Raw genomic sequence first — 15,552 nt, 5'->3', positions numbered from 1 at the left:
TTAATTTGATGTTTTTTTTTTACTTGTTGCTTTTACTTGGTGGTAAAAATGTATAAGTTTACAACAATATGTAATGCTTCTTTTAATTTACTTGGTAATAATTAATTATCACAATAATTTACATTAATAATGCGTCTGGTCTGTTGATTCAAAACCACATACTTAGACGTAGTATGCTGTATTTTGATATGTAATGAACCGATTTAGTGTATGGTTTTGTTTTTACCTATATTGACCTTTTTGGAGTGTGCCGGTTTTGGATGCAATAAACTGCAATGCATTTAGATAGTCTAGCCACATAGGTAATTGTATCAAAGGTCATATTTAGATTTGGTAGTACAGCTATAATATGACATAAATGCCAAATTGCCAAAGGTGCAAAAATTACAAATTATTTGCACTAAAATTTGTTGGACATAAGCACCAATGTAATATTATACACCTGTTATACCCATAATATACATGACTTAAGCGCAAACAATATGTAAAAGAAATATTATTTGTATTTTGTTCCAATATTAATATTTTATATATTTATATAAATATTTTAAAATATTTAAAATTGTAAATAATCGATAAAATATTAAATTAACTGTGGCAATAACACGTCTAATCTTGGAGCTTACAGAACTACCCGGTAGTACCCTTGAATTTCATTATAATTTATGCCAACCCACCCCCCCTCCCACTACAAAAATTTTTTTTTTAAACAAGATCATTATTAAACAGACAAATTAACTGATTGTTTAGGCGAATTTATATTAAAGATAACGATAGCGAACTACTTATATATGTTTTCCCTCTCTGGCACATGTGACCATACGCAATATAGAAAATGTGTGTGTTAAAAAATTGTTGTTTAATTTTAATATCAAAATAAGTTAATTTATATAATTAAACTTAAAATTAAGAACACAATTTGTGTATTTATACATTAGTTTTTTTTACGTTATTTCATTTTTTTTATAATTTGTTATGTACCAATTAAAAAATATAGACGATACATAATTACAATATTTTTTATGAACATTATTTTGAAGTTAAAATGGCTTTTTATTATCATAAAAAGAATATTATCTCGCTGGGTTTATACTTAATATACTAATTTGAAAATCTAAAAAACGATATAAAAATAAATATCATGTGCATTTCGGTAACTGTAGTAACGTAGTTTATGTTACATTTACGCTAAATAAATGTGAAATTTAATTTTATAAAATATACATAACAATCATATGATATAATATAATGTATCATTCGTATTCTTATTATTTAACCGGATATTTATTAACCGGGCAAAAATTCAATTAATTATTAGTTACATATTAGCGTGGTTGACATGCAATAAAATATAATAGAAAAAAAATTAACTAGTTCAACGATCTAAAATGAATTTATAAAAAAAACGATCATGCCTTGTAAAATGTATGTATTTTGATCCTTTATTTTTTTATAACTGAGAGAAAAAATGTAATCAGGTAAAATTGAATGCTGAATTTACTTTAAATAACATGAAAAAATGTATTTAAAAATTTAGAATACTAAAATAAATATGATAAATAGATGTTATTAGATTTTTGGAAAATTAAGTTATTAAAATAGGAGTCCGATCCAACTTGCACCTTTCAAATAAATACTGACTTGATGTAGCTGAAACCATATTTAAATAATAAGTTTAGAAATTATAATTAAAAAAAAATATCTACATAGGTACATATTATATTTTTTTTTTTTGAAACAATACAAGAAGACTGATGACCAATGTGCCAATGTTGATTTTATTATTTCATATAATATTTTTAATATGTTTAAAAACAATATAATATTTATATATTAACAATTATTAGTCTATATTTTAATTCTTTTCTATGTAATAAATAATAATATATATATACATCCATATATGTTGCATATAGTAATATGTGTACAAACCTTAAAACTAGTTGACTCAATTACGATGTAAAAAAAATTATAGTCGAAATAAACGCGATTAATACAAAGACTATAAAATCAGTGTTAAAAAAAAAAAATTGTGGGCAAGTGGGTATCTCTCTGCTGTATAGTAGGTCACTATAATGGATATTGTGTTAAATTTGAATGCAATTATAAGTATCATTGTATACGAAAAACGATTATGAACGGAGATGATTTGTCAATCCAGGATATATTATATTATTAGCTATATTCAAATTGTAATTTATTTTTCTCAACTACTGATGGAAGTTTCAAGTTTTTACGACATACTTTTTAAATAAAAAAAATATTTAAAATTAGGATATATCGTTATTTTACGCGACTTCGTAAAAAATAAAATTTCATACGCTCATAAATTTTTTTCTGTATTGACGCTGGAGTTTTTTTACAGTAATTTGAAGGAAAAGTTATGGAGAACCTTGTATTAGGTTTGTGAACCTCAAATATATAAATCACAAAAATATTATGAATTTTCAACTTCAACATTTCTTGCAAATTTTCGCAATTTTGACATATTTCGTAAACATTTGAACTTTAAATGCTTATAAACAAAAATTGTAACTAACGATGTTTCATTATTTTTACTACGATAGGTACAACTTATAATAAACCTTTTATTATATTTTAAAGATTTTTTTGAATGCCAATTTTTTTTATTTGCATTTCAAAAAAAAGAAACCAAGAAAAATCGAAAATTTAATTTGTCTATAAATAGGTAGTTTAAAAAGTTAAAATATTTTGAAAATTTTATCGTAAATAGATAACTAATTGTTTATCATTTGGTGAAAATTTCAAGTATTTACAATGAATCGTTTTTGAGTTACAGCAAAATGAAAAACATCGATTTAGTCAAAAACTTATTATGCGTAAAATTTCCAGTTTTTTCGTTTATTTTTTAGGGGTTTTTCTGACGCTTTTAAAAACTACTTTTACTTTTGACCCCCCCCCCCCCCCCAAATTACCAACTAGATTCATTATCCCTTTTCAAAGGGGGACTGAAATTTAAAATCAAAGCAGTATTAAAATAAAAAAAAAAACATATCACTGTAAATCAATACATTCATCACTTCATTCAAAATCTAAAACTTTTTAAAAAAAGTAATAAAAAAACAAAGGGTTCAATACCCTTTATAAATTTCAAACATTTTACTGGCATTATTGGCATTGAGGAAAACATCGAATTGAACAAATTATGAGATTTAAATATTAGAAAAATTATTTATTTTAAATAATGCACCAATAACGTTCGTTGACATAGAATGAAGTTTTTTGCAATAAAAAAACGTTGACAGATAAAAAGACATTCTCTACTATTTGACAATATTAAACAATTGTTGATAATTCAGCGCAATTCTGACTTAGGTAAGATAAATATTTAAGAATTATTTAATAATTATTTGAAAATATTTTTTGTGTTTTATTCGGAAGGTACTTAATAATTTTGAATAAAGAATGAGATCTGCATTAGTTATATTGTTTTTCATACATATTAAACGTATATAAAAAAATGAAATTTGAATGTAGTTTTAAAGGAATTGTAATAATTATCTATTTATATTTACTTTTTTTTTAACTGCATATTTTTAATTGTATGTTGCACAAGTGTATATTTGACAATCTTTTAGTATTTAGTGAATTCAAGTCTTTTTTTAATATAATGTATTAGATATATGTATAGATAGTTTTTATTTACTTATTTATTAGAATTTATTATAACAAACAGGAAAATATGAAATTTTAGCAGGTATCAGCAGCCAAGTCGAAACTTATTCTCAATACAAAAAATCTTTTATAAACTATTCCCATTAGTTATAATAAATCACTGTAAATCGCTGTATCTATAGTACTTATGCGAATCAATAAACGGACTAACTTTTAAATACAAATATACAATTCCAAAATAACTTATTACAATAGTTAGCTATTTAGTGATAGTTATATTCTTAATATTAAATTTATTTTTGTTAATTAGCATATACCCTTCAATTAATTTCTTTTCAAGGTCTTGTTCCTAAAATGTACATTTACATTTTCTATCATCAATATCGTTTAGCTAAAGTATATCATATGTATAGGTCTGTACTTCAAATTTACGATTGATTGCTAATATTTCGATCCCAAATATAGGTAATAATAGTAACAATAATACTATAGTAATAATAATTATTAATTATTGATATAGATTATACAAAGAATACAGGAAGGATAAAATCCTAATTAAGTATATAATAAAAAATATCTGTATGTGTGTATGTATATATATATAAATTTATTTTAACGAATTTATCACCATTTAATATAAATATAAGGCGATTCTGAAGGACAAGATTTTAAATATATTAATTTAGATAATTATAGTATTTGTGAATAAAATATATTTAATGCATATAAATAATTTAAATAAAATTAGAATTTAGTAAAAAAGTCAGGGTAAAATATTAACTATCAATCTAAAAAGACACGAACAGTATACTATATTTTAACACCAAATTATGAATTATTATAAAAACAGTATTATTTGTATAATAAAAATCCTTATTTTATCATAATAAAGTTTTCATAAGAATATTTAGTAATAGTTTGCAATGTTTGCATAATAAATAAATACAAAAAAAAATTAAAATGCTACGATTAAAAATTCACAAATAATTATTAATTATACGATATTAAAAAAATTGTGCCATATTATACGATATAACACATATATATATAAGTAATACAAGTATACATAAGTTAAGCACTGTCGTAATTTAGAATTTTAGTAAAGTTTGATGTTCTGTTTAATAAATATTTTGTTATAAATTGCATACCGTTGAGTTTTTTTATACGTAAGAAAAACTTATGGCCAATCTTTAATAAAATTGTTCATAATAATTGATTAGGTATATTATATACACATAATTGGCTTAAAATGTTATAATTTTATAAACTTAATACCCAAAACCAGCTATTCTTAAAAATATATATTGATCATCCAATCACCTTAAAACTTTTAGCGTCGACATTGATTTTACGGTCTCGTGTAACTTGCATGAGTAAAAAAGTAAGTAGGTATTTATAAACAATATACAATTATTTGTACTGTAATATAAATAGTAAATACATATTAAACTAAGTTTATTTAAGGAATATTTCAAACATTCTTTACAATTTACATGCTTCGTCTTTGATTTATTTTTCAAAGTTATCAAGATCGACATCTATCCATTCGTCTTCAGTATTAAATTCTTATAAATAATCGTTAGGTTAAGTTAGAAAATGCATTATGCAAATCTGCTTTAGATATAAATGGCCATGGCTCATGATGTAGTAAATGATTCGAGTTCTTCTTTAAGTTTATCTCTAATATTGGGCAATAGTTAGTATATTTGACAAAGCACTATTTTTTTTAATGATTTTAAACCTGTGAGATTTAAACATTCTAATTTTAGAAACTGTTTTTCAACAGTTTCAACGATTTATTATAGTTCTATATTCTATACTTATATTACATCTTATTGGGAGTTCTTTTGCAATCTCTACAGTATCAATTTGATTTTCATGCATTTCAATTTTTATTTTCAAATAATTCTATAAAACATTTGGCAGTTTTTATTATATCGTCAAAATTATTCTTCACTTTTGTAAGTACAATTTATCTGGTAACATGCTTGGTAAAAATCAAGATTTTGAGTTTTATGATAATCTTATAATTATGTGATTATTTTAAGAACTTATAAAAACATCATCGCTATTAGTTCTTATAGTTTCAAAAGAAACAGTGTATCATTCTTTGTTTTTAAATTAAACTCTATAGAATTTAAAATATTGCACAATGTTGCCAAAATAATAATTATTATTTATATAACTGACCTATGTTTATTGCAACGTATAATATAACATATTTTAATTTTAAACATTATCGCAAATATTATATTTATATAATTTTTGAATTTAAATCTTTAGATTTCACAAAAAAAAATCTATTGTTGCCCAGTAAAATATTTTAGTTCATTAGTCAACTAGTGGATTTTAAATATATATTTTAATATTCTAAATCATAACGTATTTTATAAATACAATGAGTTTTTCGAAATAATTAAATATAGGTACAAAAATATTCAACTACTCATTTGATTATTATTATTTATTTATCTAAAAAATCTTATTTTTATGAAACATATTTTGTGCTTACTTATGGTATAAAGAACATTAGAATAATCGATTACCAAAAATATACAAATGCATACGAATCTGAGTCCTAGACTTAATATAAATAAATTAAATTAGATTTATTAAATATTACGTAGTAATTATTTAATTTTGTATTCAGTTATTTAAGGACATATTTTAATTACAACATGTTGTTATTGTAATTAAATATTTAATGTTTGGTACTTCGATTAGTTCAATTTGAAATTAATATAAAATAACTAAGTTCCTGTATAATTATTATGAGGATTATTTAATCAACAATTACCATTATTACTGAATTAATTCACCAGGTCTTTATATTTATAAATTCAAAATCTTAAATATTATAGTTTGTTTTTTTTAGTTCCGTATGGAATTTACATAAATCATATATTATTTTTCAATATTACGTCGTATCACGAAACTTGCAGATGAAGAACTTTCATTTAATTTCAAACATATTATCCTATAATTTTAAATAAATAATAGATATTAGGTGCTTATATTGTTAAAACGTTTTTACTTACCAAATTTTTGTATTTGTGTTTTATTATATACTATAATTTTGCTATGTGAAAATTTCTTGAAATATCCTTTGCAGTAAGGTTACCATGTTAAATGTACACACATATTTATAATTTAAATAATATAGTATAACAATTCAAACTTCAAACCACGATTTTAGATATACATCTTAAGTCGTGCTTCAAACGTACATATTATTATTACATATTTATTATTATGATAGACGTCTAATTAGAATTGCACATGAGAATAGAAATATGTAAACAGTTTACTCTCGTGTGGCAATTTAACAATAAAAAAATTAATAATTAATAGACTAATAAAAATTATTCGAATTTAATCAGCCTGTAATTAGGTATATAAATTGTACTTTTAAACTATTATTAATTATAATGATAGCGATAGTACACTTCATAATATAGGTATAGGTCATAATATAGGTATCTAGATATTATTATTTAGTAAAATACATCTTTATAATTTGATTATTGATATGCTTCAATTACTCAATTAATAAAATAGGTAGGTAGGTAACAATTTTTATGCTACAGTTACATTTTTTGGTAAACTAGTTTAGCTAAAATTTTACAATATTATACAAATAAATATTATATTTTATAAATAATATAATAGATACTACGCTTATATTTTCGATCGTAAATTTGTAAAATAATTATTTTATATAAATACCGAGCACCTACTCGGTACTGTTAATTAGTTACAGTATACTAATATATTATTTTTTTATTTATCTTTAACAATAATTTTGAGATTTTTTTTTTATAATTTCGTATAAGTATTCAGGAAAAATTATCAACAAGGTGACAAAACATAACCTATATGAAAAATTGAAAATAATGTAAAATGCATGTAATACATCTATAAGTTTTTAACAAAACCAATAATTTAAATATCGTTGGTAAATATTAATTTTGATGACAAATTCGTTTTCTACAGTTATTTTGGATATCACACAGCAAAATAATGTTTTATTGACCTACCTAGCCTGCCCTGTACAGGGCTTATTTTGCTATGCCACATATAAGTATATAACTAGGCACGTATACAAAATAAAAAAATTTGGGGGGAGGTCTGAACCCTCCCTGTATACGTGCCTGCATATAACTATATAAGTAGTGTAGATAGTAGACCACGATTTAAAATAATCTACCGGTTACCCACCGATCTACGATAAAAGGCTTTCAAATTTTTTTACGAAACTGAATAAAAAGCTATAATAGTGAAATGGTTTCTATAAAAATCTATAAGTACCCAATTAATCAAAGCATTTATCATTATCACTAATTGAAATAAATTTTTGTAATCTATAAAAAATATTATTAATTATTATATCTACAATTCTAATAAAAATTACAAAAATAACTAGTTAAATTTGGCGTTAGATTGAATTACCTTATATCGGTTAAGCCGAGTTATCTATAAATGGAACAATCGGATCCCAAAGTTAAAAATCATGTAAGTTCAATGTGTACCAGTTGGGCTTCGTGCTTTGATTAAAACAATGTTGGAATTCAATTATTAATAATATTATATCATAGACTCCGTCCAGCAAGAGAATACGGCGCATATCCAGTATTCTACGCATCCTCATGCGAAACCCTGCCATCGAGACTGATTTCACTAGGTGGCCACGGTGTATTCTCTCATTAGTCATCGAATTGAGTATCTACATCATATTCTATGACCTAATTATACCTAACTAGGTATTTTTTTATGATTTATAGATTATACTCAATTTATTGAATCATACACTCATACACTATGAATGAATGAGATGAATTGCGTCCCCCATATTTGAATATTTGCAGATTATGAATCATGACTAGTTTATGATTTTATCTCACTATATTGTCTATATTGATTTTTATCTAAACAATTCACGTAATTTCACTGAATAGTCCACGATCCAGAACTACCACTCATACTCATATTTATATAATACCTTTTTAATAAAATGTTTTTTCAGTATTAATATCATTTAAATGTTAATATTTCCTGTGATTTGGCTGAAAATATTGGTTTTTACTTTTGATGTTACTGTAGACATATATGTATTTCTGTAATAATTCTTCATAAACTGAATTGGTCTGTTATGTAAATACTAAATATAAATTAATAACTAAAAGAATATAGTTCAATTAAATACAAAAAATGTTGATTATGTCAAATATATATATATATATCATAAAATAATAAATGTTAAAAAAATTTAAGCCAAAAGACAATAATAATTCATGTAGAATTTTTCAATGACTATAATTTGTGTAACTCTCAATTGATGATAGGGTTGGTTGATTTAGTACTTTTTTTTTGAAAAATATCTTGTTTGCAGTTCAATTTTTCTTAAAATTCGTACCTCAAGTGAATCACTGAGTAACTACTGTATTAACTACTCTACCACTTTTATCATTTTTCGGACAAGAGATTATCACTCACTCGTCTCACTAGATCTATTTCCATAGAGTCCATAGTTTATTCTTAGATTTTTATTGGTCCTATATGGTTATATAAATGTTATTTGATGTGTGCGGCATGCACAATGTATGCGACATACATAAAAAAAAAGATATTTTAGTTCATAATATCACTTATTATAAATACTATAGTATTATATTATATAAAATGATACAATTTCAAAAAGTTATTTATATATTTATAATTTGTTATAAACTAATACTTAAAATAACATTTCTTCCTTTTAAGTTCTAAAATTATATAATAAAATAAACAAAAATTTAAAAATTACTTATATCAAAGTAAGAACATTTTGTATAGTTTCTCATGATCAGGATCTTTAAAATGAGGAACAAAATTTATTTTAACTATTTCGTCAATACCTTCACTTTTGGATGGTTCTTGGAATTTTGAACTGAAAAATAAGTATACAAATGTATTTAAAATAATGATAATGATAAAATAATATTGAACATAATTTGAACATAAGCTTTAATGCTTTATATTAAAATTTCAAATATTTCTAACAAGCAAAGAAATTTTAATCGATGTTTATGAAAAAAAAAAACTGAAAATTACACTTATGTCAATAAGCAACTCAAAAATAGTTTAAATATTTTAAAAATCCTATTGTAAATAGAAAACAATAATATAAACATTTTGTGAAAATTTCAAACTATTTTTTTTCGAGTCACATAAAAAAAAACTAAAGTAGTATGTAAAGAACTTGACTATTTTATTAATACAATTTTATTTTATTTAAATTAATATCGAAAGATTAATGGGCCTCACTGAGAAAAACTCATGTAGAGGCCCATGGGTTATCTTAGATTACAAATAATTCTTATTGTTTTAAGGTTCATATTACATTTTTAAAAGACAAACAAGGAGTTTTTCATAAATAAATCACATAAATAATTCTAGTAACATTACAAGCTTTAAATTAGTATGTTACATATAATTTTAAGTTTTACACACATATTCATATTGTTAAGTATCTGTATTCCCAAAAAATAGTAAACTTTTCGGCAACTAATTTTTAAGGGCCAATCTAAGGAAAATTTACTAACTGCATATCTATGTTGACCCCATGGTTTATAGAATCCAATTGATTATGTTTTTTCAGATGTATAGTGATTGTTTTTAGGTATAAGAGTTCTATTTTGAGGACATTAAAGTCTTTGAATAGTTTTTCGGTTTGGTATATACAATTTTTTTTGTTTGCGACCCTGAGTATAGTGAGTATAGTGTTTTGGCATTTCTGCAGCGGTAGAAGGGCATTGTAATAGGCACCACCCCATCCGATTATGCCATACGATACTATTGACTCGAATAGTGTTAGGTATATAGTTCTGATATCTTTGAGAGGCAATATTTCACATAATTCTTTCATTATGTATATCATTTTTTTTAGTTTATTTGTGACGGATATAATTTGGTTTATCCATTTCATATCAGAGCATATTTCTATGGCTTATCATTCAATTCAAATTTGAAATATATAATACAACGACTAATTGATTTACAAAGTACACTTGAAAATTATTATATAGCAGACTGGCTTCTACAATTTTTATATTGAGTTATAAACATTGTGTATAACAATGGTTCTCAATTTTTTTAACACAACAACCCAAATTTCTTACTGAAAATTTATCGCAACCAACATGGTTTTACTTTTTTAGGATCAATAAGTAATCCTCCTAAAAAATCAAAAATTGTTTATTACTTTAAACCAGATATAAATCAACTAAAAGTTACAAATTATACAATGTATAGCAATCATAGGCAAAACTAAGGGGAAGGGCTTGGGTGAGCTTCAGCCACTCTAGAATTTTTGGATAAATGTATGTGTCTATAAACATAATATGTTGCCCTCACACAATATAAAGAAATATAATGTTTCATATAAATTAATAATAATTCAAGAATCAAGAGTAAGTAATTAACACTAATACAAACAATAAATAATAATCTAATTAATTAAAAATTGCTATTAACGTATTTTAGACCCCTTCCTCTTGGCTACCACCTAACTTAAAGGACTAGTTATGACTATGACAAAAATGCAAAATAAATCAACTATTTTAGATAAAAAATAATATTTGATAAATATATTTTTTAAATTTATATCTGCTATATCTAATTGTACAATAAATTAAAAGTACTCTTATTTATACTTACAAGTAAAAATTAATTGCGGCATCTGATACTAATGGGTGTTTTTTATCAGTAAATTCTCGAAACTAAAAAAAAATTATAAAATTTCAGATTATTTTTATATGCAAATATTAATATTTATATTTACAGTAGAACTCCGATTATCCGAACGCCAATCATCCGGACGAGAAAATAAAGCTTTTTTTTGGTTTAAAACTATGTCACATATTTTAAATTAAGGCTTATTTTGTTTCAGTTAAATATATATTAAAATTATTTGTTTATGGTTACAAATTTTAAATTATATTACATATTTATTAATAATAAATACATACATACAATATATTCATACAATTATATAACTTTTGATATATCATACATCAATCATCCGGGTATTTGCTTATCCGGACCACCTTTGACATTAATTAGTCCGGATAATCGGAGTTTTACTGTAATTACTAAATAATTTATACAAAAAGAGTTTTGTTAGTAGTTTGAATCTTACAACAATGAACAAAAACAGTTTTATGAATAATAAAATATAATATAGGAAACACTCTTTTTAAATATGCATAGTAATTTGAGTAGTAATTTAGTACGCGCACTAAAGATTTGCTCGTTCTACATTAAGTCTGCCACTGAATTTGTATACACAATTTGTTAAACTTATTTTTATAGTATCTAACTAATTGTACAGAAAATAAACTTCTGTATAGTAATGTACAGATTCTACATAATATTTTAATTATTTAAAAGTTAAAAGTGACTTTAATTTATGCTTACTTTATTGTTATGTTTTCCATGATCTTTGGATACATTCATTAAAAATACTCGACATGGTATTTTTAAGCTTTTAGCTACATCAATGAAGCGTTTTCTTGAGTCTATATCAGGATTTGTATTGTCAATCACTACACTACAATTATTACAATTTAAGTATTTTTTAGCTTCAGCAACACATTTTTGCCATGATCCCAGTGTATCTCTGTTAATTATTTTCATATTATGATCATGACACAATAAATTATTTGATGCAAAATAACTTTTTCCTGAACCAGGACAGCCAACCATTATGATCATCTAAAAATTAATTTAATTATTATACTCTGTCTTAGTGTCTCATAAAAGAAAGGTAATGTGTCTCAACAAAAACTGGGTATTTATGTGCATCCTTACACTACTCTGAGTCTAATACACATACCACATTCAGCTCAGCACCAGTTCATAGCCATTTACATGAGCGCAACAATATCTTTCTTCTGTGAGACAGACTGTATTAAAATATTAAAAATTCCATGTTGAAGAGGTCTTACTTCTTGATTAGGAGAAAACAAAAATTTGGATGTTAAATCTGTTAAGAGGATATTGGCCATGTCATTTGGATTAAATTCTGGTAATGTATACAATTCATCAGTAGGTTCTTTTAAAAAGTATTCTTCAGGGGTATAAAATTTGAGTCCAATATTCATGGCAAATAAGCGGTCACAACATGAATGGTCTTTTTTAATTTGTTTTCCATCAGATGTAAAACGAGCAGGTCGGCCTGCTGCATCACCACAAAAAAAACTTTTATCTATGTTAACTGATACGTCTCCATTGTACTAAAATAAAAATATATTAATGTAATTTATTTAGTTATATAATAAAAAAAAACCTTACATCAGAGACCAAAATATTCCACATTCCTGGTGCAGGTTTTCTGTTTATATCTTTTTCTGTGGCTATAAATACTTGAACGGGTACTTTGAGTACTTCGCAGATATTTTCAATTTTAATTTTAAATGTTACAAAATTTACTTTAAGCTTTGAAATACCTCCTTGATTAGTAAATATCACTATTTTGTAACCGTCATTTGACAATTTATTAATAGATGTAACAACTTCAGGGTTATGAATTTGCCAATCGTTCTCATCAACGGGGAAAACTTTACCAGACCGGGTTACAATAAGTGTTCCATCCAAATCAAATGCTGCTATCTTGAACATCAAATACAAACATTAAAATTAAGAATTTTAATTAACAATATTAATTAATTGAATATTTACTTTATCTTTATGAACAATATTTGAACTATTATACACCATTAACGAACTATTTTTACATTCCCATTTAGGTGTAGAATCTGAGCGAGATTTTTTATGTGACATTTCTTTATCTAAACAATTGGTTGTCCTTTTTTTGGATTCTACGCCATAAGTAGGAGGTGTTACAAAATCTAAATGATATGTATAATTGCTTTTAAACAACAATGCCACTTTGTCTCCATGGATCAATAGTCTCTTTTCTCCCTTTATCATAGATTCATCATTAACAGCTGACTTGTTGCTACCTAATTGTTCAACCAATACTCGAGCCGTAGAATAGTCAGCTACAAATTTCACTAAAAAAATTAAAAAACTTAAGTAAAGTCAGTATATTAATTAAGAACTAAGTTTATATACTATCTTAACCTACATTTTTAATTTAATTAGAGATATAAGATTCTAAACTTGTATAGTTTAAAATAAAACTGTGAGTACAATAATTTTTTTTAAATATTATAATATTTTAAATTAATTTGTGAACATAAGCTTCTTTCTTCCAGTTATGTAAATAAAATAAACATTAAATATCAATTTATAAAGTAGGTACCTATAATAAAATATAAACTTAAATTATTGTAATATTATAGGTATAGACACTAAAATCAAATTGCTAAAAAATATACACTGACTTCCCCAACAACAAAAAACTACCCTACCAAAAGATTTTAGAAATTTTAATATAGTATTATAAATATATTCATCGCTTAGCTCAGGATTTAAAATAATAATTATTATAATAAATAATCGGGTAGGTAATAAAAATACTATTTATTGAAAGGTTTATGCATTGAATTTAAATTGGATATTTCAGTAGGTATTTAAACACATATATTAACCAATTAATGTATGCTTGGCAGCTGGAGTATTACTGTAGCTTCTTTTGAAGTTAAAAATGTATTAATTTTTTTTTCATTATATAGATATAATATCAAATTAAAGTTGTAACAAATTATGCTACAATCATTATATGTAATTGAAACAATATATTGGTAAATCAAAAATAACTTATATAATAGAACAACCTTGGATTTTTATATCCGTGTGTTTTTTTCTGAGTTTTTACTATTGATATTTTTTCAATCACTATTAAAATCAATTTCAAAAAACTTGTAGTGAATAAAATTATTTGGGTATTAGAAACCAATATTATTTAATTTTAATTATATTGAAACAATTTTTCTTGAGGATCTTGCCTACTTTACAGTTTGTTTAAGAGGTATCACAGTGACACTTATATAGTTTGGTATATCCACATCATTATAATTGTATCACTTCTGGAACAATACATGGGATTATAAACGAATAAACCCATTTTCTTTTTTAGATGATAAATGTTTTCATATATAAACATAATTCATATTAAACTGTATAAGTAGTATTATAGAATTATTTTTAATTTACTTTGATTTTTTGACATTCTTTGATCGACTATTCCAGTCTGTTTTGTTCTACCCAATATTAAAGGTTCACTGTCCAGTAGTATAAATTTTATTTCTGGATTTTCATCAGATACCAAAAAACATGTTACATTATCATTGGTCTTCACCGATAATTCTGACATATTAAACTGAGCAAAGATTAAATATATATACAAAATGTAAAAGTAACTTTATACTGTCTATAGATAAATCTTTAAAATCTGTACCTTAAGTACTATAAACGGAAAGTTGGTCAAAATACATTAAAACAATTCAAATTATTTAAAAATTGAACTTGAAAATTGATGCCTGTCGTCTACATAGATAATAAAGATAACTGGTTAGGTGGTAACCACGAACTAAGGTAACTGGTGAAAAATTTATTGATAACTACGATTAAAGATGTACGGAAGCGTTGAAGGGCCAACCTTGTATATTTTTTTATCTTATTATTATAGATTATCACAACTCATTATTATCAATTAAAACTCGTGATTATCACATAACGCAACTCAAAATTACGCGTTGACACAAGTCGTTATTCTGCATTATCACAACTCATTATTATGAATTAAAAATTAGAATTCGTATAATAGAAAAATTTTGGAAATGGGGTTTGTGGGCGCTTTTAAATTTTTGATTTTTTGTAATGGGACACATCTGTTACATGCTCTGATATTCTATAATAAAATATAAATACATGTAGGTACTACGATGTAAGCTTTACTGTTTAAATACTTAA

General features: G+C 24.3%; 1 protein-coding gene across 2 annotated transcripts; it reads right to left on the bottom strand.

The window, feature by feature from the left end:
• Positions 1-9,389: 9,389 nt before the first annotated feature.
• Positions 9,390-15,125, bottom strand: LOC113547973 (uncharacterized protein F21D5.5-like). 2 transcript variants are annotated; one of them, XM_026948577.1, is made up of 8 exons: positions 15,038-15,125; positions 14,794-14,959; positions 13,354-13,688; positions 12,967-13,284; positions 12,621-12,908; positions 12,091-12,387; positions 11,332-11,393; positions 9,390-9,562 (listed from the first exon to the last, which is right to left on the bottom strand). In XM_026948577.1, exons 2-8 carry the CDS (start codon positions 14,951-14,953, stop codon positions 9,445-9,447), a joined length of 1,578 nt encoding a protein of 525 aa, XP_026804378.1. In that variant the 5' UTR covers positions 14,954-14,959; positions 15,038-15,125; the 3' UTR covers positions 9,390-9,444. The 2 variants fall into 2 exon arrangements, with proteins under 2 accessions (XP_026804378.1, XP_026804375.1); XM_026948574.1 differs by having other exon boundaries at positions 14,794-15,113.
• Positions 15,126-15,552: the final 427 nt, after the last annotated feature.

The sequence above is a fragment of the Rhopalosiphum maidis genome, chromosome 4, assembly GCF_003676215.2.
Source record: "Rhopalosiphum maidis isolate BTI-1 chromosome 4, ASM367621v3, whole genome shotgun sequence".
In the NCBI taxonomy this organism is placed as follows: Eukaryota; Metazoa; Arthropoda; class Insecta; order Hemiptera; family Aphididae; genus Rhopalosiphum; species Rhopalosiphum maidis.
This window is presented reverse-complemented; position numbering and strand designations above follow the sequence as displayed.

Bases quoted from the DNA above. Each gene is read 5' to 3' on its own strand.
- LOC113547973 (XM_026948577.1), bottom strand. From the start codon at position 14,953: ATGTCAGAATTATCGGTGAAGACCAATGATAATGTAACATGTTTTTTG. The intron at 13,689-14,793 runs GTAAATTAAAAA...TAATTTTTTTAG, and splicing joins AAGAATGTCAAAAAATCAAA to TGAAATTTGTAGCTGACTAT. The intron at 13,285-13,353 runs GTAAATATTCAA...TTGATGTTCAAG, and splicing joins ATATTGTTCATAAAGATAAA to ATAGCAGCATTTGATTTGGA.